This window comes from Mus caroli, unplaced genomic scaffold (genome assembly GCF_978045245.1).
Source record: "Mus caroli unplaced genomic scaffold, Mus_caroli_1 scaffold_16, whole genome shotgun sequence".
Classification (NCBI taxonomy): domain Eukaryota; kingdom Metazoa; phylum Chordata; class Mammalia; order Rodentia; family Muridae; genus Mus; species Mus caroli.
The window spans coordinates 67,618,362-67,645,000 of NW_028227271.1; the positions used below are offsets into that span (position 1 = coordinate 67,618,362).

A 26,639-nucleotide genomic window follows, 5' to 3' on the forward strand; every position below is an offset into this window, starting at 1 on the left:
ACCCTTTCCCCGCTCCTCCCAGCGACCACCCATTGTCCCCGCGGCTGTCACGTCGTGGACGCCGAGCTCGCGACTGGAAAGGCAGGGCGTCATTCAGCCTCGCGCTTTTCCCAGCCTTAAAAGGTCTAAAGCCGCTTCCTGCAGCCAGAAGGTAAAGCGGGCCGCCGGAGGGAGCAGCCGCGCCCAGGCCTCCCTGCCCCGGCGTTGGCGGAGCCGCTGCCCTACTCTCGCTTCTGATCACAATGCCCTGGCAGTAGAGCTGCCGTCACCCTGCCCCGCAACCCGCCCACCGCCATTACCGGCGCAGAGAGAGGGCGGCCGGGCGGGAAGGGGGGGGGGTGGGGAAACGCGAAGGTCCCGGATGTGCCCGCCAGTGGAGGTGGGGGCGGGGAGAGGCTTCCTTCCGCCCGCCGCAGGGGCGGGGAGGGAGAGCAGCTCGCGGGGGCGGCGGGGAGCGAACCGAGCACGCGGGTGAAAGCAGGGTCGGGAGCGGAGCGGAGCGCGAGTACGCGCTCTCCTCCGCTCGCCCTCGGGCGCGGGCGGGCCGGCCGGGCGCGCGCAGGGGAGCGGCGGTTGCGCCGGGCCGGAGAACTGTGGGCACCAATCAACGGTTGCCATAGCAGCGTTTGACGTCATCGTGCGTGTGGTGCCCCTGCTGCCGGGGCTAGTGATTGGAGGAAACCCCGTGTCTGCGGAGCGGCTGTAGCCTGTGAGCAGCCAGATCAGGGACAGAGTCTCAGCCTCGCCGCCACCGTCGTCGCCGCCGCCCAGAGACTGCCGAGCCGCGTCCGTGTGCCGCCACCCACTCCGGACACAGGTGAGGAGCCGCCCGAGTCGGCCTCCGTTCCCTTCAGCCCGCCGCCGCGCTGCGGCCCGAGAGGGGTCTCCTCAGGAGGACCCGGGCGGCGGCTCGGCTCTGCCGAGCCCGGGCAGGCGCCCACCGCCGCCCCCGGCCGCTTGCTTCTGGCCTGCCGGGCTGCTCATCGCCCCGTTCTGGTCCCCGGGGTGGGGGTGGCGGATGAGACGCCCACGCGCGAGACCCAGGGGCTCCCGCTCCCGAGGGCGACCGCGATCCGCCCCCGCCGGCCCCCTGCTTCCGCCCGCGACTGTGACTCGGCCGTGGCGCAGGTGAGGCCGCCCCCACCCGGGACGCCCCCGCCACCCCCTCCCCCACGGCGGGGGGCAGCCAGGTAGCACGCGGGGCTCTGGGGTGGGGCCCGCCAGGGACCCTGGGCTGGGCTCGCTGGGGCCCGCAGTGCCAGAAAGGACTCTCGGGACGCGCGGTGGGGGAGGGGCGCGGCCAGAGCTAGGCGTGGGGGTACCGGGGCACGGGGTCCCAAGCGTCCCGGACCGGTGGGAGGTGCGCATCTTTCCAGGAGCCGCGGCCCCACGGTGGGGGCTGCGCCTGTCTGGGTGGGGCCCTGCCCCTCCCCCTACCGCAGCTGTCGGGGCTCGGGTCGGACACCGGCGGAGGGGACCCTGGGCGGGAGCGGGGTGTGTCCGGCGCGGGCCGGCCGCGGTTCCGCTTCTGCGGGCGCGGATGGCATCGGGCCCCCGGGGAGGGTGATCTGCTCCCCCCCACACCACCATCCGACTGGGGCGGGTGCACGGACTGCTCCTCCCTCTGCCCGGGTGGGGGGGCGATTCACAGTCGGAGTAGGTTGGGCTCCTTGACACAGTTCCGCCATGACAAAGAGAGTCGGGGACTAGCGCGGAGGCACCAGCCTGGGCGGAGCCAAGGAGGGGAGGTGGCTGCGGATGGCGCGGACGCAAGGACTAGCGCTTTAAAGTCACCGCTGCGCGGTTTCGGTTCGCCCCACCCTCCGGCCTCAGGCAGCCAAGGGTTAAGTGGGTGCGGCGAGTATTCCCGCAGTCTGAAGGCGAGGCCCAGGAGCGCTCGTTTTCCTGTGAGAAACCTAATCCACTTCCCCTTATCCGGGAGGTTGGCGGGGGAACGTTTGTACTGACTTCGGCTTACATCATTTTTTGGAAGCAACATTTACCAGAGAACGTTTCTAATGTTAGATTTCGAGACCCCGGGGGAAGTATGGGTTCACAAATTTTAAATAGTTAATGCACGGAAGGTACTGTGTCTCGAATTTAAGCTAGCCCTATCCGTGTTTCTGTTCTGAACACTGCTCATTTGGCTACCAAAAAGAGGTCGTCCTTTCTGGAAAGGTAAAGGAAAGAATTTCCATGGTGGGCGGCAGTGCCTCTTACTCCTACACTTAGTGCATTCAGGTTGTGACTTTTTCATTAAAGTGTATTTTGTGGGATCACAATATGATTTAGAATCTTGCTCTTGGAATCGTTGAAGAAATGAGAAGTAAATTGGGATCTAGGGAACTTTAAAATTGAGCGAAAGAAAACTGGGGAAATAATGAGGAAGACCAGCTTGAGGAGTTGTGACTGCTAGAAATCCTGCCGAGACTGCAGCAGGCAGCAGACGTCGGAAGCGCTTGGCTCCCTCCATGTGCCGTGGACGCCCTAGTGCTCGCTCAGAGTAGGAAGTGAGTGTGCCTGTGTGCTAGGCAAGAGTTCATAGGGCTCCGTTTTGACAGAGTTGGTCTTGGGCTTAGTGATTCCTGGTGGTATTGTGTTTTTAAGATAGCTTAAGCAGCAATTAGGCAGTTTTCTTCAGATAATTTTATTCCATGATCAGCTGGCAAATGTTACAAGTGTAGTAGATCAGGGTGGGAGGGTGTTAAATAAAATAAAACCTAGTGGCTCTTGATAAGAGTATATACATGAAAAGGCTAGAATATAATTACACTGACATGACTCACGATTCTGGAAGTATGCTTATAGGCATTGTAGGTCCCGGTCCCTAAACCGCCCCGCACCCCCAACGCGCATTCCTGCATGCACACTAGGGAAAGCTGCTCTGGTGCACATCATTTAGTGGCGTTGGGATCTAGGGATCTTTGGCCAAGGAGAGTAGAGATGGGTCTCTGGTTTTGTACCCCCTGCCCTTCAGCTTAAAGGTGGTTTTTGTTAAGGAACTCATGTCCATATATGCTTTGATCTTACTTGAAATTGGGATCTTCTGAACAGGTGGAACGCGCAGTTAATTTCACAACCTACTGTTAATATGCAGACTAGGCTAGTTTTCTGGTTGGTTGGGGTTGGGGGCTGCGTTTTAATTGCTCAAGCTGGTTTAAGGTGCTGGTGTGCCTTATTTATTTATTTATTTATTTATGACAGGTATAATGAGTTATTTTTCACAGGCGTTTTCTGAATGTTTTTCTTCTTCCCTTTACAGAATATCCAGTTATGGATAAAAATGAGCTGGTGCAGAAGGCCAAGCTGGCCGAGCAGGCAGAGCGATATGATGACATGGCAGCCTGCATGAAGTCTGTCACTGAGCAGGGAGCTGAGCTGTCGAATGAGGAGAGGAACCTTCTCTCTGTTGCTTATAAAAACGTTGTAGGAGCCCGTAGGTCATCGTGGAGGGTCGTCTCAAGTATTGAGCAGAAGACGGAAGGTGCTGAGAAAAAGCAGCAGATGGCTCGAGAATACAGAGAGAAGATCGAGACGGAGCTGCGTGACATCTGCAACGATGTACTGGTAAGAAAGAGTCTGTGAATCTGCTTCAGCTTCACTGGCGCCTTCACAGGACCTCCGGTGCATTTTAGAAATTGGCTGTTACATAGATTAGAACTTGTCATCTAAAAGGTGCTATGAAACAATTGTAGAACGTTTCTGTAAAGTAATGAAAAGCAATTTCCTTGATGGTTTGTGTTCCTGTAGCATTAGAGCTGATACTCATAAATGTATGTGGTATGGACTGTCTAGAGCCAGCTCCTATCTGGATTAGCCGGTATAATAGAATGAGTCCTGGAGAAAACTGGATTGCAGTTGCTTGTGTGGATTGATTTGTTGTAAGTCAACTTTGAATGTTAACAAACAATGAAATAATCTCAATCTCGGCTTTCCAAATACTTAGGCTTTTCAAGTGCCTAAGTATTTGGCACCTACTGTGTTGAAATACTTTGCTTCTAGGAGCTAAAGAGATTAAACAGTACATTTGTGTGGATTTCCTGTTTTTTAAAATAATACAGTTTTGTTTTGTTTGTATGTTTGCTTTTGTTTTTTCTTTTACTAAGAAAATTTTGAGGGTAAAATCTAATAGAAGACCAATCAATTATTTTTCTAAGGCAGAAATCTATTTTACAACCTAGACTAGGCTTAAAACTCACGTTGTTGGCTCTGCTGTCTTGGTCTCCCAAATGCTAAAAAGTCACTATATCTTGCAAATTAGAATTCCTTTAAGACTGTTTTTATTGATAGAAAAGTTTTCTGAATTGTACTTTTTTTGTTCTACAAGGTGTTTTCAATCTTTTTAAAGATTTAACCCATTTTAAGATACAAACAGCTGAGATCACAACCTACTTAAAAAGCTTTTGCTTTGGGTACATTTTTATTTGTTTCTTTATATAATAGATTCTATGACTGCCATTTTTCCAAAGTTGAAAAGTGCTATATTGAAGGTAAATAATATACCTATTTTAAAATTAGGTAATTAAGAACATTTAAAATTGGATAGGTATCCACTTCATAATAATAATGTTTTAGGTATGTTTCTGCTCTCCTTGCTTAATCTGTTTATCACTAGATTTTATTCAGCCTAATAGGTTTTGTGGATTTTTTTTTTCCTCCTAAGTACTGGTTTTTATTTTGGTTTTGAAGGGTATAGTTAACAGATTGTACTTTGTCCTAAGGGGTAAAAGGGACATGCTAACATTTACCTCTTAGGCTCTTGCTGCAGCTCCAGGTAGGTGTTTGCATGTTTTCCACGGGCAGGCTATAGAGAAGTTCTCAAATTCTTGTGGCTTTTCCCAAGGAAAGACAGGCAGCTTCTACTGTCTCCTTGGTTTCCTTATGAAGAAAACTGAAGTTATCTCTAAATAGCCTCTTGTAAGGGTATGAAGGGGTTCTTGTCACTTCCTGCCTGCATGAGGGTGTCTCCATCAGGATGGTTCCAGCTTTTCACAAGGTCTGAGTCAGGGGTTCCCCTTGAAAGCTTAATTTCTTTCCCACACATGTGACTTACAGAATTGTGAACAGGTTTTTACCTCTAGTCTTGATCTTTTCAAAAGTACAGCTCTGGTTTATTACATATTAATGCTCAGATACCATTGAAAGGTTTCTTGAGAAAGAGGGCAATAGAATTAGGTCAGCAGTCCCGCTGGCATTCCAAGGCTTTGTTTTGCTTTTCAGCTTGAGAAGGCTCAGTAAATAAAGTGGGCTTCCTACCTGGCTTTTTCAAAGAAGGGATGGTGACTCAAATAGTTTTTATAAAATTCTTTCTTCCCTTTCTAGTGAAATAGAAGAGTAAAATTAGCCAAGACTTAACCTTAGTGGGGAAAATGCACCATTGTGCTTTATGAACTCTTGAGTGAGGTTCTTTCTCTGCTGTTGACAATGAGGAGTAGAACCCAATTGTTCTAGTTGTTCTGTAGTGTATGAGCTGAGGAAAAGTACTCTTGAACACCCCAGTCTAGCTATATGCCTCTATCAAGTGCTTAATGTGTGTCATTTTAAAAGGAGATGTTTTCTTTCTTTCTCCTCTTGTTGGGAGTTGCAGTATTGACTCTGTAGACCAAACTCCCTTCATAAGTGAGAGGCCCCAGTCATAAGAGATAGCTAATAATTGTTCATAAACCCAAAAGATACAGTCCCAAGTGAGGTAGTTCATGTAAGTCATAATACAATAGATTAATAATATACTAAAAACCTATTTCAGACTTTAAATATATTGTGATATGGAAAGCTGAGGGGCTGTTTTTTTGTTTTGTTTTGTTTTGTTTTGTTTTTAATTTAAACTAGTTTTACAGTAAAAGAAAACCTGAGTTCAGTTTAAAAGGAATAATGTGTGTGTTGCCCGTGGAGTTGTGGGGAGGAGTGAGGTGAAGCTCCTTGTGAGGTGCAGTTGTTGGTTACATATTTTATCTCTAGCCCTCAGAACTACTATTTATTAACTAGTGCAGGAACAAGATAAGAAACCAGGCAGCTTGCTTTTGTGTGAGTGTGTCAGTATGTGTCTTGGACTTACAAAAATTGCTATTAGAGTCTTTATGTTAGCTGAAATGACTAAGTGGCTCCTATTCAGAGAAAAGACTTCACAGAAGAATATGGTCATTGGAACCTATTTCACTGCTTTCTAGATGAGTATATATGTGGCATTGTCGTGTGTGGCTTTCAGTATTTTAACATTGAAAGAACTAAGATGACCAAGTAGATTGAGTGCCGTCCAGGAAGAGTAGCAGGTAACTGTAAGTGTCTTTGGTAAGGTTTCTCATCTTAAGGGATGGTACTCAGTGAGGAATTTCATATAGTTGAGAAGTCTGAGGCAAGAATGAAGTGGGTGAAGGAATATGCTGAGGGAAAAGAGGTGGTACTTGTTTGGGGTCCAGAATAGAAACACCCAACACTGCACATCACCTGCGAGCAATACCTAAGGTAAGACAGAGTGTGGGCATGTGCAGACAAGACTTGAGTGGGGCAAGGTGAATTCAGGTGAAAGTCAGAATGAAAAAGGACCACAGAAGCCTTACAGGCTGAGGAGAGGAGAGGAGATGGTGGTCACTTCTGAACCAGCCCAACCCTTGAACCTGTTCCAGAAAAGGCATTTATACACCTTGAATTTAAATTCAGTCAGTAGGAAATAAACCATGTTGGGATAGAGGTTTTTTGTTTTTTTTTTTTTTAAACATAAGCACATTGATTTATCGTTGCATGCGGTGATCATAGTTGGCTTTAAAGATTATCTTTAACTAAAACAGATACGTGTCCAATTGCCTATTATTCATACGACATTCAGATCATTGCTTTCACTGTACAAATGAGTTCAGAAATAATTTCCTTGCATATTCCATGTTTGTAACGTGTATCTTCAATAAGATGGGAGTTTAAATGAGAACTTAAATGTGTGATAGGCCATGTGTGATGGCATAAATTTGGCAACAATAAAGCTATAAGAAAACAATAAAAGCCTGTGATTGCTTTTAGAAACAAGGGACATTGGAGTGGTTAGAAAATCTAGCTTGCCTCAGACATTGTATCCAAGTTTTGGGCATCAATGTTTATCGTGAACTCAGCTTAAACATTCTCCTCAGTTAAGTAAAGTTAAATTTGACACATTAAACGAAGCTTTCTGTAAGAGCTGTTCTATCAGCCATTGTTGAATGTTAGTCAACAGAAAGCCTTTGTATATTTTAAAAAAACCACACACAACCAAAACCCCCCTTTCAGTAATTTCCCCAAGAGCTGGGACTATAGGAGGAGAAATGGGCAGGGCCAGATCTTGAATGTTACAGGACTAAGGATTCTAAAAGTCACCAAAAACCTTTACAAAGAGGTGACACAAACCCTGTGCAGAGTAGGGAAAAGATAATAGTGGTTGTCTTAGAAGAACTTCGGACCTGGCGACTCACACCTTTCATCCCAAGCACTGAAGAGGCAGAGCCAGGCTGAGGTTAAGCCCAGCCAAGGCTATACAGTGAAATCTTGTCTAAAAACAAAGCAGTCCTCTCCTACCTGTACCCCCAATAAAGAGAGAATGGTGAAGAAACTATATTAGTTCTTTTTCTCATTGTAACTTTGGGAAGGGAAGGCTTATTTGGGTCCACCATTTGAGTATAATCATTTGGGGTGAGAGTAGATCAAAGCAGCTGGTCCCGTTGTGTCTGTAGTCAGGCAGTAGGGATAAGCGGTGATGTTCTGTTCACTATCATCCCCACCCATGAGATGATGGTGCTGCTGACATTAGGGTGAGTCTTCCCTTTGCAGCTAAACCTAGAATGCCCAGAGATGTGTTCTGTTGCTGTGATGAAACACCCTGGCCAAAGCAACTTCGGAAAGGTGGACACTGGATGCAGGAGCTGATAGAGAGACCCTGGAAGGGAACTGGCTGGCTCCAGACTTGCTCGGCCTGCTTTCTTGTAGAACAATGTGCTCTCAACCATCCTAGTGCTGCCACCCTTTAATACAGTTTCATGTTGTGGTCCCTAACCGTAAAACTATTTTTGATGCTACTTGGTAATTGTAATTTTGCTACTGTTATGAATTTTTCTGATGGTCTTTGGTAACCCCTGTGGAGAGTTCCCAACCCACAGGTTGAACCACTTCCAATAGACAACTACCCGCAATGAGCTGGGCCCTCCCCCAAGAATCGATAATTAAGAAAATGCACTACAGCTGGATGTCAATCGAGGCTCCCTCCTTTCAGATAACTCTAGCTTGTGACAGTTTGCCATAAAAAACTAGCCAGAACAATTGACCAATCCCTTGTCAACTTGACACACATCACTGTTAAGCCATAACCTCTTTTTTCTTCCCCATGATCACATATGCATATCAGTGTTTTGTTACAAACATTTCAAAATTTAAGTTCCACAGCCTTTAAAAATTCAAACACTTGAAAGCTCAATCTCTTAAAATCCAAAGTCCTTGTAAAATTCCAATTCTCTAAAAGTTCAAAGTTTCAACTGAGCTCCTGTAAAATCAAAAATAAATTGAATACTTTCTTAATTCAAGAGGGGAGAACCAGGACACAGTCACAATCAAACGGAATCCAAAGTTGTAAAGTATAAATAAATCAATGCCTACTATCTAGGATTCACTCACTGTCTTCTGGGCCCCTCCAAGAGTCTTGGGTCACTTCTACAACTCCACCCTCTGCAGCACACACAGCATGTCTTCTAAGCTCAGGCTGGCTCCACTCCAAAGCTCCTGCTGTCTTTGTGGTCATCCCACAGTACTGGCATCTCCAAAATGCTGGGGTCTTCTGCTGAGACTGGCCTGTACTTTGACCAATGGCCTGTCATAGGCTCTCTTCAGTTCTGGGCCGTCAACTGCCACTGAACTATCTAGGTGACTGACTCTTAAACTACCAAGTTTCTCTGCCAGCTTATGCATGGTACAACCTTGGCTGCCCTGGAAACACAGCTTCCCAGGATACACTTCTCAGGAAATTTTACTTCAGTGATGTTGGTCTCTTAATCATTGCTAATTTCTCATCTCTAGATAACTAGCATCTCTTGTCCCAGTAGAGCAAAAAAGTTTTCACTTAAATGGTGCCTGGTCTCTTGTTAGTCACAGCTGAGAGTTTTCTTCCCCAGCTTACCCAGACCACAGAATCTTAATTCAAAATAGCTGATATACAGTGCTTTACTCTCTGGAACTTCATAAACTGGGCCTCCATGGTCTGCATTTTTCTCAACACTTTTCTTCCAAGCTCCCACAGAATAGCTCACCAAGATTTGAACACTCAATGGCTTTTCTCTTCAAAGCCCTTTCACAATTCTCCCCAGAACAACTTGGTCAGGACTGTCACAATTCCCCACTATCCTGATACCAACTGCTGTCCTAATTAAGGTTACTATTTGTGTGATGAACACCATGACCAGAACAACTAAGGAAAGGTATTTATTTGACTTACACTCCTGTGTGCATTGAAGGAAAGCCATGGATGAGAGCTGGCTTGTCATTCCTGGCTTTCTCAGCATGCTTTCTTATCAGCACCACCCCTGGGCTAGGCTCTCACCCATCAATCACTAAGAAAATGCTGAACCTGCTTGCCTGCAGCCTGATCTTATGGAGACATTTTCTTTATTGAGATTACCTCATCTCAGATCACTAGCTTGTGTCAATTTTTTTAAAAAATATTTTTTATTACATTTTATCAATTACATTTCCAATGCTATCCCAAAAGTCCCCCATATCCCCCACCCACTCCCACTTTTTGGCCCTGGCGTTCCCCTGTACTGGGGCATATAAAGTTTGCATTCCAATGGGCCTCTCTTTCCAGTTTTCTCTTTTGATACATATGCAGCTAGAGTCAAGAGCTCCGGGGTACTGGTTAGTTCATAATTTTGTTGCACCTACAGGGTTGCAGATCTCTTTAGTTCCTTGGATACTTTCTCTAGCTCCTCCATTGGGGGCCCTGTGATTCATCCAATAGCTGACTGTAAGCATCATCCACTTATGTGTTTGCTAGGCCCCGGCCTAGTCTCACAAGAGACAGCTATGTCAGGGTCCTTTCAGCAAACGCTTGCTAGTGTATGCAATGGTGTAACTTGTGTCAATTTGACAAAATATTTTTTCTCCGTCAGCTCATTAATAATTTTTTAGGGGACTTGAGAGATGGCTCAGTGGTTAAGAGCACTGGCTGCTCTTTCAGAGGATCCTGGTTCAATTTCCAGGACCCACATGGCAGCTCAAAATTGTAATTCCAGTTCCACTGATCTGACACTCTTACACATACATAAATGCAGACAGAACACCAATAATGTACATGGATTATGTAGAAATAATTTATATTTTTGCAGAATTGGATTTGAGTTCTGGGGCATCTTTAAGTTGTGAAAGACTTTTTCTTGATGACTGTAATGAGAGCTGTGTCTAGAAACAGCCATGACTTTATAATCTTAAGTACTGAGTAACAGACACTTTCTTTTGGCTCTAGGAAAAAGATGATCTTTGGCATAATCATGCTGAAGTGTGGGGTTTTCAGAGTCAAAATTAAGGATGTTCTAATGTCAACTAAGTTGGATCAGCATTAGTCCGTAATCCATTGAACTTGTAGTAAGCTTAAGTTTGTTTAGGATGCTTCGGATTCCCTACTGTGTCTTCATCTTAGATCCCATAGCCTTCGGTACCATAACAGTTTCAAATGAAGGATAAATGGAGTTCATGTTTGTAGGGCTCCTAGAATAGCTGTCGCTGCTCAAGGCCAGAATCTGTTTTCTTGAAATAGCTTCTCCTGATCCTCTTGTGAAAACTACTGGTACCTTCAGTGCTACCAGCTTACTGGTTCCACCTTTTTTCATTCATTTCCATAGATGTATTCAGGACATTCCTGGGCAGTACCTAGTTACACCTTATTAAGGGTAAATTTACTCTTAATTGTTCAACATGTTACTACGCACGCACCCATCTTTGAGAGTGGAGTCAGGACGAGCAGGATAATTTCCCACTTCTTTTAGAGCCCTGCGCTCAGGCTTGCCATCAAGCACCTTTGTCCCTCTGAGCCATCTAGCTGACCTCATATAAGTGTTTTGTTTTTTTAAGACAAGCTCTGGCTGTATGCCTGGCTGACCTCAGATTATTTTAAATATCAAGGCATGTGATACACTACACCCAGCTCTGTCTTGATGGCCAAAAATTATAATATCTCTTTTTTTAAAAAAAAAAAAAAAAAAGACTTTTACTATTTTGTATGTATAATGTCCTGCCTGTGCCAAAAGAAGCCAGATGAGGATATTGGATTTCCTGGGACTCCAGTTGTGAGCTACCATGTGGGCCCCAGGGGACAAGCCAGGTTCTCTGTAAAAACAACTAGTGCTCTGAGCCATCTCTCTCTAGCCATGAAAAGAGTTTTTAGTGCTGTGGCTAGCTGGTCATCGACTTGGGCTTGATCTTTTCTCAGCAGTTAAGAGCCACTCACTGGCTAATCTTCAAGAGGACTCAAGTAATGAAACTCACGTTTTATTACTGTCATCTACAGGGTAGTACTGTAATTCCAGACCTAGAGGATCTGACACCTTTTCTTGGTCTCTGCTGGCACCAAGTGTACATGTGTACAACATGTAGGCAGGCAGAATATCTGTATACAATAAGAATCGTTGCTCAGTTTAAAGTGCCATGCTTGGATCCCAGTCAACCCAGAGGCCAGTTGTTTTGGCAGAATAAGCAACTTTAGTTACAGTTAAGGATTCACATCTTAGAACCATGCTCTTTTCCGTAATGGCTTTCCTTCCAGTTGTCCTTAGCTCTCATCTGAGAGGATTATCATCAGACTCTTTAATCATATCACAAAGATAATGATATGCCCCACATTTCTGTATGGATTTTTATGGTAAGGACTGAAAGTTAGGACAGTTGTGCAGACTTAACGGCCCTATAGTTCATATTTATTGAGTGACTGCCCATTGTTTTGTAAACCCTGTGTCATGGAAAAGTAGATATAAAAATCTTCTGCTTTAAGTCTCAGCAAGAGAGGAAAATGACTCGTACACAAATAGATGGAAGGCAGGGGAAGCTGCTTCAACATTGTTTTTAAAGATTTGATGGGGGAAGAGCTGGGAATTTACAGGCTGTGTGTTCAGGTTATAAACACTGTTAAAGTGTTGGGTTGAGGATGGCGGCTCATTTGATGAAAGGAATGCACTTGAGTCCACCCTCAGCCCAGCATAAAGGGCATAGTGGTGTGTAGCTGTAATCCCGGCATGGACCTCTCTGGGTGATGGCTGAACGGCCAGAAGTTGGACAGCCTGTGTCTTGGAGCTAGTTTCAAGGCTAGAGCCTGGACAAAGAGACTGTCAAGCATCAATCAATCAAACAAAAGTCATATGTTAGGTGCCATGTTCCTGTAATCCCAGTACCCCAAGCAGGAAATAACAAATTTGAGGTCAGTTTGAGCTATATGTGGTAAAACCTTGGCTCTGAAAATGAAACTGTAAAAAGAAACTGAAGACAAACCTTTAAAATGGTGCTGGAGAGATGACTCAGTTGATAAAACACGTGCTATGTAAGCAGGAAGACCCAAATTCAGATCCCCAGCTCCTACTGGACTGTAGACCTCTCTGGGGAGGAAGTCGGACAGATTCCTAAAGTTCACTGTCCAAGCCACGCAACTCAGCTGGGGTCCAGGTCTGTTGACAGACCCTGTTACAAAAAACGAAGGAAAGAAAGGAAGAGGTGGAAGACACCTAAAGTTGACCTCTGTTCTGTCTGCACACACAGCTCTATGATGGAAGTAAGTGCTTGGTAATGGGACCTTGTTTTATGAGGCCCATGGTTATCCTGTTTGCAAAAGGGACCTTGCAGAGGAGGGTGTCAGAATAATTTATCAAGAACTGCTTGGTGAGTTGGTGTCTGGTTTTACCTATATTGATTAGTAGTTAAGGTTTGCCTTATACAGTTGGTTAGTTATTTTGAGGCAGGCTCTCATTCTGTAGCCCAGGCTGGCCTTAAATAGAAATCCTGCTTTAGTGCAAAGCCACCACAGGGTTGTTTAACAGTAGTTCCTCCCAGTTCTGTTTTTTCCCAGTGTTTACCCTGGGCCCAGTGTTCCTGAATAGATGATAATGGTAACTTCCATTCAGAAGTCATCTTTGTGTTGTTTCCCACCACCACCAACTGGTCAAAAACACATAAATGCATTCCTTCAAGCATTCAATTTTGTAAAGATGCTTTGCTTATTAAATTTTTGGCATAAACTCCTGTTTGTGGTATTTTAGGGTGCTGCCCAAGGGACTACTAGATCAGCTCTCTTGTTGGTTGACATGTAGTGATGGTCTGCTGTGTGCTTATTGTTGGGAATGCATTGGAGTTAGTCACCCTCTGTCGTTGTTCATTTCCTCAGATCTTTAAAGGTAGCAGCTGTCCATGAGACCTCACACACAGCATTCAGTGTTGCCATAGGAAGCATTGTTAACATGTTTTATGAACACTTTACTAAATGGTTAGTTTGGAGCAACTGAGGTTACAATTTGTAAGCACGCACCCCTTCAGCCACAAGGGGGAGTAAAAGACTTAAAACTCAGAAACAGTGGCTTTCTATTTCAGATTTTAAGAGAACTAGAAATGATGGTAAATCCTGTAGGGGAAAGTGCTGGGGAAAGTTTGCATAGGAAGACTTGCACAAGAAATGTGAACCATGTTTTTGTAAAGTAGATTGCCTCTTTGGGGGTATTTAGTACTGAATGATGTGATGACACAGAGGCAGAGGCTCATCGGGTTTGGAGGCTCGCTCTCACTCTGAGTCACATTAAAGTTCAGCTGCATTTTCAAATTTTAGTTCATTAGTTTTAGGGATCATTTTAGTGTGGTTTTTATTTGTGTGTGTATTGATTAAAGTCTTTGAAGTCCTGCTCCTCCTGCCTCTACCTCGCAAGTGTTGGCGCTTCCATATCCATTTTTGTGTTTTGAAATAGGGTATAATTCATACCAAAGCTCGGGCTGGCCTCAGACTTGAGCAGTCTTCCTCCCAAGTGCTAGGGTTATAGGCACAAGCACCAACCCCAGCTTAGGACTTGTTCTTGCTAATATGTTTCCTTCATGACCATTGATGGCAGTTCTTGTAGTACGTATAGAAAGTGAGAACTGTCCTCCCAAATCTTAAATTTACAGATGCATCATTGCTTCCGTGCTGCCTCTGAAATTTTGAAATACAGAGTATAAACTGATGTGGAAAGAAAGTGAAGCAAGCTCTTACAGTCTTTAGAAGCTCTTGATACTTTAAGGGTTTCTCTTTAAACATAAATATTTTAACTCTGTGGGTGTGTGCACGCGCGCGCGCGCGCGCGCGCACACACACACACACACACACACACACACACGTGCATACAGTCGTGCACCTAAACCACAGGACACTTTGCAGGAGTCAGTTTTCCTTCTGTGGAGGTCTGAAACATTGAGATCATGCCACCAGTCTTGGCATGAGGCCTTTAGCCAGTGAGACATCTTACCTGCCCTCCCTTCCCCCAAATGTGTGTCTGTTCATCACATGCATGCCTGATACCCTTAGAGGCCAAAGGATCCCCTGGGAACTGGTGGTCCTGATGGTTGGGAGCTGCCTGTTGGGAGCCTTGGTTATCTGGAAGCACAGCCAGCGTTCTTAACCAATGAGCCATCTCTCCAACCTCAATTTTTATGATTTAACCAGGAGTCTAACAAAATTGTTCACTTAAAGGTTTTACCTAAATATAATGTTGAACCATTGTACTTATTAGATGGTTCCAGAATTCTATTCCCCTGCACACATGACTTACTGTCTTTTAGTTGGGCAACTTTTCCATCAGCTTTTTATGGTTTTGGTGTTCCTTTCCTGGCACACTGTTCTTCGATTTGGTTTGCTTGCATTTGTAATTCTTTGTCACATGACTTCAGGCTATCTTTGGGGCAGAGGTTCAGGTGTGGTGCCATTACAGTGAGCAAGCCATGCCTGGGAAGCATGCTTTGTCCTGTTACAGCACCAGCACTGCAGTCTGTTGGTACAGTAAAGGGCTTTGATGGGAAAAAAACCTGACTGGTGGCCATTGTCTCAAAATGAGCCCACTGGAGGCCTGAGAGTTAGAAACATACCCAGGTCTCATCAAACAAAAGCTTTAAAAGTATCCACTTTTTTTTAAAGGGTAAACTATAAATTCCTTTGTTAAAAGTTGTTGATGTATATGGGCTGGAGAGATGGCTCAGCCGGTAAGAGCACTGACTGCTTCCAAGGTCCTGAGTTCAAAACCCAGCAACCACATGGTGACTCATAACCACCTGTAATGAGATCTGATGCCCTTTTCTGGGGTATCTGAAGACAGCTACAATGTACTTACATATAATAAATAAATCTTTTTTAAAAAGTTGTATGATCTAAAGTGTCTTTTTTGCTCTAAGGGAGGGCCAGGGGAGGAAATGTGCTCTCAAATTTCTAGGATTCATGATTGATTGGGGAACACTTAGCACATTGGGGACACTTTTCCTGGGATAAAAATGGAAAGCAAACCTTGAAATTAATGTAGTGAAACAAGATGCTTGTACTACCTTGATGACCAGTTTCTCACTGGTCTTTGTTGACCTTTGGTCTTAGAGAGTGATTTCCTCTGGCTCATGCAAGTGTAGACAGAGCCTGCCATGTGGCTGCAGCTTGGGAATGCTTGTGCTTGCTCTGGCACCTCTGTGTCCTCCTAAGTGAGCACTTGGGGTGTCAGAGACACGGGATTTTTTTTTTTCTCTTAGGAAAATATTCATTATCTGATAGAATCAGCCTCAGTTTATATTGTATCTTAATTGTTTAAAAATTAAATAGTGAGCTTTGTTTATTTTTGTATTTGAGAGATGGGTCTTTAAGGTACTAAGATAATAAAAATTGTTCCACTGAAGCTTGTTGTAAAATTCTTGTTTTTAAAGTAGGCTGTTGAAGAATTCGTTCATTGTAATTCAGTCAGAATTTAATATTTGAGTGTCTTAGAAACGGGCAACATGATGGGTTTGGGGAGGTGTTTAGCTTATAAAATTAAAACCCCTGAGACCCTACTACCCTACCTACTAGTAGGGTGGAGGCATGATCACATGAGCCTATGAGTTCAGTTTACACCTGGGCAGTGTTGAGGTTGTTGCTTAAAGAGCAAAACTGACTGTGTGAAAGTTAAAAGGTGTAAAATTGCTTTAATAATTGTACCTACTCTAAGAAAGCAAAGGACAAACTCAGCCTTCCATTTTCTCTATCTTCCAGTCTGTTCTGTGCTTCATTCTTCTGGTTGTATGTCCTTGTTCTCCTTAAACTAAAACCTTTGGAAGTAGACACAATATAGGTGAAACTCAAGTGCTTATAAAAATTGGGTGTAGGAAGAATGTGTTAGCATTGAAAAGTATTTTAGCCCAAATTATTATTTCCTGTTCTTTTGAAGTGGGTGGACAGTATAAACAGTTGCTGTATTTTAAGGTGAGCAGCGTGTAGCACATGTGACTAGAAAGTTACAGGCATTAACAGTGATATGCAGGCACTTGAGAGTCATTCTTCACTCATCCTCCTGTGCAGTCATGACTATTTCCACAACAGTACAAGCAATCAGCATTATTGTCTATTATCTTACTGTTTTCTGTGTGGGGTGTTTTATCTGTATGTATGTGTTTTGCACCATGTGCATGCCTGGTGTCCTTGAAGACAAGAGTGGCCAGATTCCCCTGAAACACGTTACAAATAGTTAAGGAGCTGCCATCTGGGTTCTATGCACTCACAGTTTAAAAATAAAACATTGTATAGTCTTTGGAAGTAGGAAGTTAATTGATAGCCCTTGTACTGATAGCTTTTTCTGTGAGGAAGATGGAGAAATGCAACTGTCACTCTGGCCACATGAATAGATTCCCAGGCCCCAATACATGCTAGTACCGTAAGTTGAAAGTTACTTTTTCAAATGATTTTGGCTGCTGTTGGTTTGAATAAAAAAACTCATGGTTCTGGAGGGCCTGTGATTATCCCCAGAAAATGTGTGTGTGGCTTTTGTGCATCAAACTAGATGCTTTGTTCATAGGGCCCTTGTTTTATTTCAGAGAGCTTTAGACATTCGCTGTGCTTATTCTAAAATGGGTGTTTTGATAGACACACTGAAAGTTAAGTGAGTCATTTAAGTGCGGAGGCTGAGGGATTGCTGTTGATCTGTGACTGCAATTCCCAATAAGGGGTTTGGTTTGGTTGGTTTTGGCTTTTCAGAAGGGTCTCGACTGTAACTCTGAAACTTGCTCTAGCTAGACTCACCTGGAACTCAGGAACCGGCTCCTCTGCCTCTTAAGTACTGGGATTAAAGATGTGTGCCACCACTGCCCTGCTCCTGATATGTTTTTTAGAAATACAGAAATTACTAATAAAAATAGGTTGCTAATTCCCAGGAACATTTATCAACACTTCCCAAAGGAGTTTCTGTCCAGCTTTAGGGTTTTCCATTACACCCTCCACACACGAAAGTTGATTCTGTGGCTTTGCTAGGCCAGCACAGGGTCACTGAGATACTTTCCTAACCTTTGGGGGACCTGTGTTGCCTTTAAGTGTTGAGATTATAAAGGTGCGCATGCCAGCTGCCACACTTGCACATTATCAGGGATAGAGTCACTCACTCTTAAGTTAACTATCTTTATGACCTGTCTGCATGCATAGAGTAAGCAGTTGGATTAAAATTTTACTTCTGTCCTCTATCATTGGACTCTAGATAGTCAAGAATCTCAAGTCTTTTTGGAGAGTAGAAACCAGAATCTAGGCACACTTCTTGTAAGAATTGGCATATCTGGGGTTCAGCCCAGATGAGCATGGACATCACTTTGATTTCAAAGCAGTGGTGTTCAAGAAAGTAGGTATGGTAAGAGACTGACTTTTATTTATTCACTCAGTTCTACCTTTTTCTCTCCAATGCAGTTACATTATTTGTTTGAAGTTGGTTTTATTTAGTATGTAACAATTCCAGTAAGCTCTACGTTAATAGTTTAAGCAAAGCTACAGAAAGAAATTTTGCCATTTGTGAGGATCTGTAAATAAGAAAAATAAATTGCTATGATGAGATGAAAGGTCTTTTTCCATCTGGCCTTTTCCCTGCCTTGAGTTACTTGTTGATTTAATTTTTGAGGTGGTGTCCGTTTGCAGTCTAAGCTGGTCTCATCCACAGCAATCCTCCTGCACCAGCACTCAGGACTGCTGGGTTATTAGAAAAATTAAGGTTTTGTTTTGACTTACAATTCGGTCTATGGTGTTTGCTTAACTTTGGTTTGTAAGTGCCGTCTTCTTACTATTTCTGTTTCTTTTCTTCTGAAGTCTCTTTTGGAAAAGTTCTTGATCCCCAATGCTTCGCAACCAGAAAGCAAAGTCTTCTATTTGAAAATGAAGGGTGACTACTACCGTTACTTGGCTGAGGTTGCTGCTGGTGATGACAAGAAAGGTGAGCTGGTTTTGCTTGGTTGAGCTTACATGAAGCAGTTCTGGTGTGGATGCCCACCCTTTGAAGTATGCATTCTTCCTTCAAGCACTGAGATGCTGGCTATATAATATGTAGAACTCTTACTTTCTGTCTCATGTCTTGCCTATTTTCGTATTTTAAACTTGAAGCTTTTTGAAAAGCTATTTGTATAAGAATGTTTCCTCACTGTCTGCATAGGTATAACCCTAGAGTGGAATGAGGAAATCACTAGACAATGATTGGATGGTTGTGTGTAGGGGTGTTTGGCCTGCACGTGTCTGTGTGCATACATTTGCCCAGTATTGTTGGAGGTCAGAGCGGCGCAATTGAATCCCCTGGAACTGTAGTTACAGACTGTTGTGAGCTGTCCTTAGGGTGCTGGGAATTTTGAACCAGACTCCACTGGAAGATCAGTCAGCCAGTGCTCTTTGCCTCAGAGTTATCATTTCATCCCAGCCCCACTCTGAGCTGCCCTTCTCTTGACAACAGTAGCGAGTGGCTGGTGTGACACAGGACAGCATTGTTTTAAAGAGTATAATTTGATTAAGAATGTCAGAGGACATGTGTGATCTTAAATGAAAAGTTTGGCTTAAGTAAAGCTGCAGCATTGACCTTGAAAATGCATTTTACTGTGTTGCATTATCTAGGAATTGTGGACCAGTCACAGCAAGCATACCAAGAAGCATTCGAAATCAGCAAAAAGGAGATGCAGCCGACACACCCCATCAGACTGGGTCTGGCCCTCAACTTCTCTGTGTTCTATTACGAGATCCTGAACTCCCCAGAGAAAGCCTGCTCTCTTGCAAAAACAGTATGTATTTTACCAGTTAATTGGGAATTGGGCAGTCTTTGTTATTTGAATTCTGAGGTGTACTTTGTTTTGCATTTGTAGGCTTTCGATGAAGCCATTGCTGAACTTGATACATTAAGTGAAGAGTCGTACAAAGACAGCACGCTAATAATGCAGTTACTGAGAGACAACTTAACAGTGAGTACCTAAGGCAGTCTGCTGGGTATGGCCGGAAAACTGAATACAGTGTCCTATCTACTGTCTAATCACACGAAAAAGTACCTAATTGAAAACATTGCCAGTATTTATGAGATATCATTTTGGATTTAAATTGTCATAAGTTACTCCTTTGCATTTTCAGGTCTTGAGTAGTTTCTTTTTCATCCCATAGTCAGATGTGTGCTTATTCAGCACAAGTAAATCATAATCTAGGCTTCCTGTGGTAGAGGAAGAATCATGAGTTAGTTACAGGCTAGCCTAGACTACATAGTGACAAACCTGCCTGGGCTACATAACGAGATTCTGTCTCAAAACAACAACCAAAACAGTAAACTCAAAGCTGTTTGTGTTTAACTTGCCTTAGAAGTTGGTTTTCTTGTTCTTTAGTGTTCTGTTCATGTTTGGCTATGACAAGTTACACAGCAGAGGCTGAGGGAAGCTCAGGTACCTACCATGTGTGGCCCTTGCTTGCCTGGTCTCTTTCCCAGGAAAAGTTGGAGTTGATACTTTGCTGTGCTGAAGGTTTGAACATACCCCATACCCATTTTCTTAACTAAAACAGCAATTCTTGAGAATTCATTTAAATTATCCTAATTTATTATTTAAATTGGGATCCCGATAAAGCCTATGCTTACAGTTGGCTCTTTGGTTTTTCCCTTCTTCAGATAAGTATAAAATTTGAAGCTTTTTGAGTCTTAGGTGAAAAAGTTACTCAGCATTTGCTGTGTGTCAAAGAAAGGGTAGAAATGATTGTCTCTGGTCTACTGTTTGTGTGTGTGTGTTCAATTTGTCTAAGAGACTTGTCCTTCTCCCCCACCCCCAGGCAGGGTTTCTCTGTATAGCCCTGGCTGACCTGGAACTCACTTTGTAGACCAGGCTGGCCTAAAATTATTTTACTAACTGTAACTGGGGTTGTCTACCAACTTAAGAGACTTAAATGAAAAAGAATCAAAGGCTAGTATAGAATGAACTTGCTGTGCATGCTGGAAGTAGAATTTGGGACACACTCCTGCACGTGCAGCCAGTGTCTTACCACTGAGCTGCATCCTCAGCCCAAATGAAAGAAAAGGAAGCTCTTGATTCATAGCTAATTTCTAATAGAATATTTGGGGGTGAATGTAGCTAATTGGAAAAGTGATTATCTATGGTGTGTGAGGCCCTGGATGTAGTCTTCAGTACTGCTAAAAGTTTATTTTCTGAGCATGGTGACACACACCTGTTATTTCAGTTGGTGGGGAGGCTCAGGAAGGAGAAACAAATTCTAGGCACAGGCAAAGCAAGAAGAATAACTAACACTAAGTCTTACATGTTGTCCGGGCTTGCTTTGAAGTGATGATGTATTTAAAGTAGACCTTAGGTGTGTCAAGGAGCCCCTTACTTGTAGGGGCTCCTGATTTAATGCTCTCATCCATTGGAATTGCGGTGTGAGTACACAAAGAGTGTCCTGAGCAGAGTGAGAAGGCTGGCAGCTCTGCCCTGAGCCTTATTAGCAGGCTGCTGTAACAGCTTGACACTTAGCTGACAGAACCAATGCCCACAGGAAAGAGAGAGCTATCCTCTATCTAGTTTGTAATGTTTACACACAAATGTTAAAGCCCTTAAAGGACAAGGAGGAGGCAGACAGGAGAGGCTGTTGTCTTTCTTGTCTGTGAGCACACAGGCTGCAAGAAGGCTGTTTGGCCAGCTCTGATGACCTTTGAGGTTCTGTTCTAGGCCAAACATGGAGGATAATTCTTAGGTTAGATTCCTATTTCTTCTTTTTAAGTTGTTTGGCTTAAAATATTTTTACATTGAAGTAGTTGGAATAATTTAGAAGCTGTCTTTTAGCTTATGAAACAGTAACAAGTATGAAAACTATCACCCTGCCACCACACACCTTCTCTCTCTCTCTCTCTCTCTCTCTCTCTCTCTCTCTCTCCCCTTCCTTCCTTTTTGTAGAATCATTTTGAGTTCTTGCAAATAGAAATTATTTTCCTAATTTGAAATGTCAGGAAAGCCCAGGGTGCAGTTAGCTTGATTGATTGAGCTGCTGCTGCTTTTAGTCTGTGTCACGAGAGGCCAGTTCACCCTGCTCCATGATCACGGCCTTTCTGGAAGACACTCTAAAAACCATTGGCTTTAGAGGTTTGGTTTTACATATTTGAGAGCCAGGAGTGAGAAGACTTCCTGTGTCTCTGTGGATTTGGGACTGGGTCTTGGCAAGCACTTCATGGCTGAGTGACTGAGCCATCCTGCCATGTCTAAAGGCCTGAGATGTCCTCTTCCTGACCACTGGTTACATAACTCTGTTGTTTAAAGAAAGATGTGCTGTATGTGCCATGCCCCAGGTCAGGCTGTTGTCAGTGATGGCTTTTAAGTTTTCCAACGCGTAGTCACATGCCAGACGTGTGTACAGAAGGTTGGATGTTTGTTTTGTTGTTTCTCAATCTGAAATATGCTGAAAAAACAATCTTTCCCTTTCTTTACCAGTTGTGGACATCGGATACCCAAGGAGATGAAGCAGAAGCGGGAGAAGGAGGGGAAAATTAACCGGCCTTCCAACCTTTGTCTGCCTCATTCTAAAATTTACACAGTAGACCATTTGTCATCCATGCTGTCCCACAGATAGTTTTTTTGTTTACGATTTATGACAGGTTTATGTTACTTCTATTTGAATTTCTATATTTCCCATGTGGTTTTTATGTTTTAATATTAGGGGAGTAGAGCCAGTTAACTTTAGGGAGTTACTTGTTTTCATCTTGAGGTGGCCAATATGGGATGTGGAATTTTTACACGAGTTACACATGTTTGGCATAGTACTTTTGGTACATTGTGGCTTTAGAAGGGCCAGTGTTAAAACTGCTTCCATGTCTAAGCAAAGAAAACTGCCTACATATTGGTGTGTGCTGGCGGGGAATAATCAGGATAATGGGTTCCAGTCATGAGTGTAGTCTTTGTGGGTACTGTAAGGCTTGGAGCACTTGTGAGGCTGTGACACAAACACCCTGTGGATGCACGCCAGGATCGTGTGTTTCTGCGTGCACACTCTTGACCACAGCTCCAGAAGTCGTCTCTAGACAAAGTCGTGACCCAATTTACTCTGGTAAGGGCAGAAACGGTTCACATTCCATTATTTGTAAAGTTACCTGCTGTTTGCTTTCATTATTTTTGCTACACATTTTATTTGTATTTAAATGTTTTAGGCAATCTAAGAACAAATGTAAAAGTAAAGATGCAGTAAAAACGAGTTGCTTGGTGTGCCCGGCTCCATACGTATCAAGCACAGCGGTAAACAGAATCCCATGTATTTAACTTTTTTTTTTTTTTTAAGTTTTTTGTTTTGTTTTGTTTTTGCTTTTGTGATTTTTTTTTCTTTTTGATACTTGCCTAACATGCATGTGCTGTAAAAATAGTTAACAGGGAAATAACTTGAGATGACGGCTAGCTTTGTTTTAATGTCTTAAGAAATTTTCATGAACAATCCAAGCATAATTGTTAAGAACACATGTATTAAAGTTCATGTAAGTGGAATAAAAGTTTTATGAATGGACTTTTCAACTACTTTTCTCTACAGCTTTTCATGTAAATTAGTCTTTTGGTTTTGAGACTTCTCCAAAGGAAATTGTCTCCTTATTCCCTCTTGGCAGCTAATGGGCTTTTACCAATTTTGAATGCAGAGTTTATCATAACAAAAAACGCTAATGTAGCTTCCATACTCAGCCACCTCCCACATTCTTCCCCTTACTCCTCAACAATTGAAGTGGACTTTATGGGGTGGGGGGTGATTGGCAAAAGGTAATGTGTTCCATTTATAATTTTGGTCTATGGAGTTTTCTAACTTCGGAAGCCACAATGTTCTTGGCCCATGTGACTGACACTGGGCAGCATTAACTGTTAAGTTCTGTGCTTCCAAGTCGCTGTTGGTTTTAAGAATTTCCTGATGCTCTTACAGTCTGCCTGGGATTCTAGTCCTCTATTTCCATGTTGGGCACAGGCTCACTTCCCTTTTACTGTCTTGTCACCAACCATTCCAACTTGGTGGCCATGTATTTGGGAAAAGGCCGCATGATCTTTCTGGCTCCACTCAGTGTCTAAGATACCCGCTTCCCCTGCTTGCCTCCCACAGCCTCCCCTCATCCTCTCTACAGCCCAGCTCGCCTCAGTTGAGCTTGTGTTTATCTCCCTGGAAGTCCTGCCCTAAATGGTCTGTCACCGTCTCCCTTTAAAATCCTTCCTCCTCCTCCTCCTCCTCCTCATATAATGATGGGGCTAAGTCACACCCAAAGCTCACACCCTACCGAGTATTTCCTCAGTACTTTACAGAAAACACCAAACAAAAATGCCATTTTACAAGAGGTGTATTTTTTTTCTTTTAGAATGTAAGCTCGTCCAGAGCAGGGACAATGTTTTCTGTATGTTCTATTGTGCCTAGTACACTGTAAATGCTCAATAAATATTGATGATGGGAGGCATGAGTCTCAGTGGTGAGGGAGGGGAAAGAAATCTCAAGCATGTTTTCTGGCTTGCTTCATGATGATCTGAATCTGAAGTCCCACTCCTTTTGGACAGATTATCACAACTACTGCATTCGGGTGGGGTGGGGTGGGGTGGGGTGGGATGGGGGTGGGGGTGTTTTCTGGAGAAACGACATCACACACGTGGTACCATGACCCATCTTCCTTTACAACTCAATTCCTTGATTTTGCCTCACCTCCCAGACTGAGGAGGATTAAGCAGTGAACAGCAGGATGTCATCTCATTTGAGTAAATTACAAATGATACCTGGACTGGAACCTGTCACATTTGCCTAATTGGCTTATTCACATGGATTAGACATTGCTAAACTAGTTTGATTTTTAGTTATTGATGGTTTTTTTTTTAATGAATAGTGCCCAGTAGATGGAGAAAGATTTGCAACCTCAAATTTTCCACCCCCTGGAATTTGAATAATAAATTTGTTTTTAACTTATTTCCCTAATTGTCCCAAATCAAAGCTTCACGTCTGTTTTGTTAATACAACAAATACAACCTAAAGCCAGAATATTGTTGAATCCAGCAGTGGTGTGTGTGTGTGTGTGTGTAGTACAATTATATCTTTTAAAAGACCAGAACTGTGCTGTGCAAAGTTGAGCAGCAATTCTGTGCTGAGGTAAGAGAAATTTTGGTACTTTTGGCTGGTACTTTTTCATGCTGCCAAGAGAGGGGGTATGGGGTAAGAGCGTTGAGGGAAGAGGCTAAACATGGATTTGTCTCACAAAGTAGTTGACCATCCCACCGTAATCTAAAGCATCCCTGGCAGTTTGCAAGACTGCCAGTAAAGCTTGCTACCCTAGACCCCAACTTCTCTGTGAAATCAAGTGGTTGTAAACCCAAGTCTCACATAGGTTCTAAACACTGACCCAGGAATCCTGTGCCAGAGCATCCCCTGAATGCTCTTAGATACCTGCCACTGAGAAGGTGCTGGAGCACCACCTCGTGGGGAGGGGCCCAGTTTCAGGAAGCTGCCAGGTGCAAGCTGGTCTGGAGACCATGACAGTAGTGCCTCTGGGTCCAGATCCCCATTGGTACCTACCCTGATCCTCTGCAGTGCTGTCCCCGTCAACTATCCTAACAGGTGTCCTCTTGGATTTATGTCTAGTTTAATACTATTGGAGTGAAAGGTAGCAAGATGCCCAGTTAATAAGGGTGGGATGACCCACTTTCTAACCGTGGAATCCACATGGGGAAATGGAGGGAACTTTGTACTCTGACCTCCATAGGCGAATGGTGTGCATGCACAAGTACACTTGCAAAGTAAATGTGGGTTAACATTTAAGGAAGATGTACTCCATTTGGGGCTGTTTTAGGGGGAGGAGAGGAGAACCAAGTTCATGTTCAGCAGCCTCTAAATGCTGCTGTTGTGGTTCCTAAAGCTTTAGACTGAGAACCTGCCCTAGATAGCTAACTCCTCCTTCATTCTCAGTAATTCTAGTGTTTAGGTAAAGAGCCCAGGAATAGGCATTTTCAGCAAAGCCTGTGGGTATTAATATGTCAAAATAGCTAAAATCTGTAGGAGTGGAGGGAATGTAGTTGATCCTCGGGGGGAAATAAGGGAATGCTATATTGAGTCAAAGGCTAGTTCTATTGGGGGGCGGAGGGGGCAGTTCATAAAAGAAGTTTGTAAACCAAAAATACTAAAGATTATCAGGTTTTTCACATCAGTGGACCCAAATTGCTTCAGAAACAGCTATTACTGTGCTGGAGGTATGGGAGTTACAAAGGCTTGGGGACGAGAGTGTCATTTACAGGTTTTCTTCCGTTGTGACAGGCACAAAAACATTGAGGGGAAGGACAGACAAACTAGGTTATAGTCCAGCTGGAGAACGGGGAAGATGGGAGCTGCTGATGTGCGTGTACTCCTAACGTCATGCTGCAGGGATTACTTGCACCACAGCCCCAGCTTTTTAGCATGGTTTGTGGCTCGGGACTTTGGGAGGAGTCTTTGGTGGTCTAGTCGGTCACTGATAAGTTGCCTCAACTCAAGAAACCCTCTTGTCCACCCTAAACTCTGTTGCATGTACAAAGACATAAACCTGGGAAGTGGAGCTAGTTTAAGAAAGGAGAAGTGCCGTGGGAGAGGAAGAGGATGTGGGTAATGAGTGGGTCTACTCAAAGTATTGCCCACGTGTATGAAATCATGTTTTTAAACGTTGGATACATGCATTAAATTGCCAAAAATAAAATTTAAAGTTCTAGGCTAACTTGCTGATACTGATGTATAAGGAAAGCTTTTTTTTTTTTAAGTGTTAGCCCAAAATTGTGCATTTTTTAATCATAAAGCAGTATGAGTTCAAGTGAATAAGGTATCTAGAAGTGGAATTCTGGGCTTTGCAGAGGATTGGTATGAGTGTATGTTAGTATGCGTGTGTAAGATACATTCAATAAAGGAGAGTGGCCTGGGATCCCAGCACCCTCAAAGCCCTGGGACTACATAACAAAACTTTGTCTATCGCTTGTGTAAACAGAATCGCTCTTTACCAAAAATAAAATAAATAAAAGCATTACCTTATAGAGGAGAGCATTTCAACCTGGTGGTTCCGCTGTAGGCCTGTCTTCCTAGAAATCTGGGGTGTGCATGAGAAACCAGAGAACCACCCATATTCACAGCTCCTATGACTGATTTAACAAAAAGCCTAGAGACAACCAAATTACTCTGATAGGGTGCACATGAA

The 26,639-nt window shown here is 43.7% G+C and overlaps 1 protein-coding gene across 2 annotated transcripts; it reads left to right on the top strand.

The window, feature by feature from the left end:
• Positions 1 to 23,896, top strand: Ywhaz (tyrosine 3-monooxygenase/tryptophan 5-monooxygenase activation protein zeta). 2 transcript variants are annotated; one of them, XM_021182955.3, is made up of 7 exons: positions 1 to 151; positions 624 to 817; positions 3,263 to 3,567; positions 18,299 to 18,422; positions 19,088 to 19,251; positions 19,333 to 19,428; positions 21,919 to 23,896. In XM_021182955.3, exons 3-7 carry the CDS (start codon positions 3,274 to 3,276, stop codon positions 21,976 to 21,978), a joined length of 738 nt encoding a protein of 245 aa, XP_021038614.1. In that variant the 5' UTR covers positions 1 to 151; positions 624 to 817; positions 3,263 to 3,273; the 3' UTR covers positions 21,979 to 23,896. The 2 variants fall into 2 exon arrangements, with proteins under 2 accessions (XP_021038614.1, XP_021038615.1); XM_021182956.3 differs by having other exon boundaries at positions 29 to 151; positions 621 to 817.
• Positions 23,897 to 26,639: the final 2,743 nt, after the last annotated feature.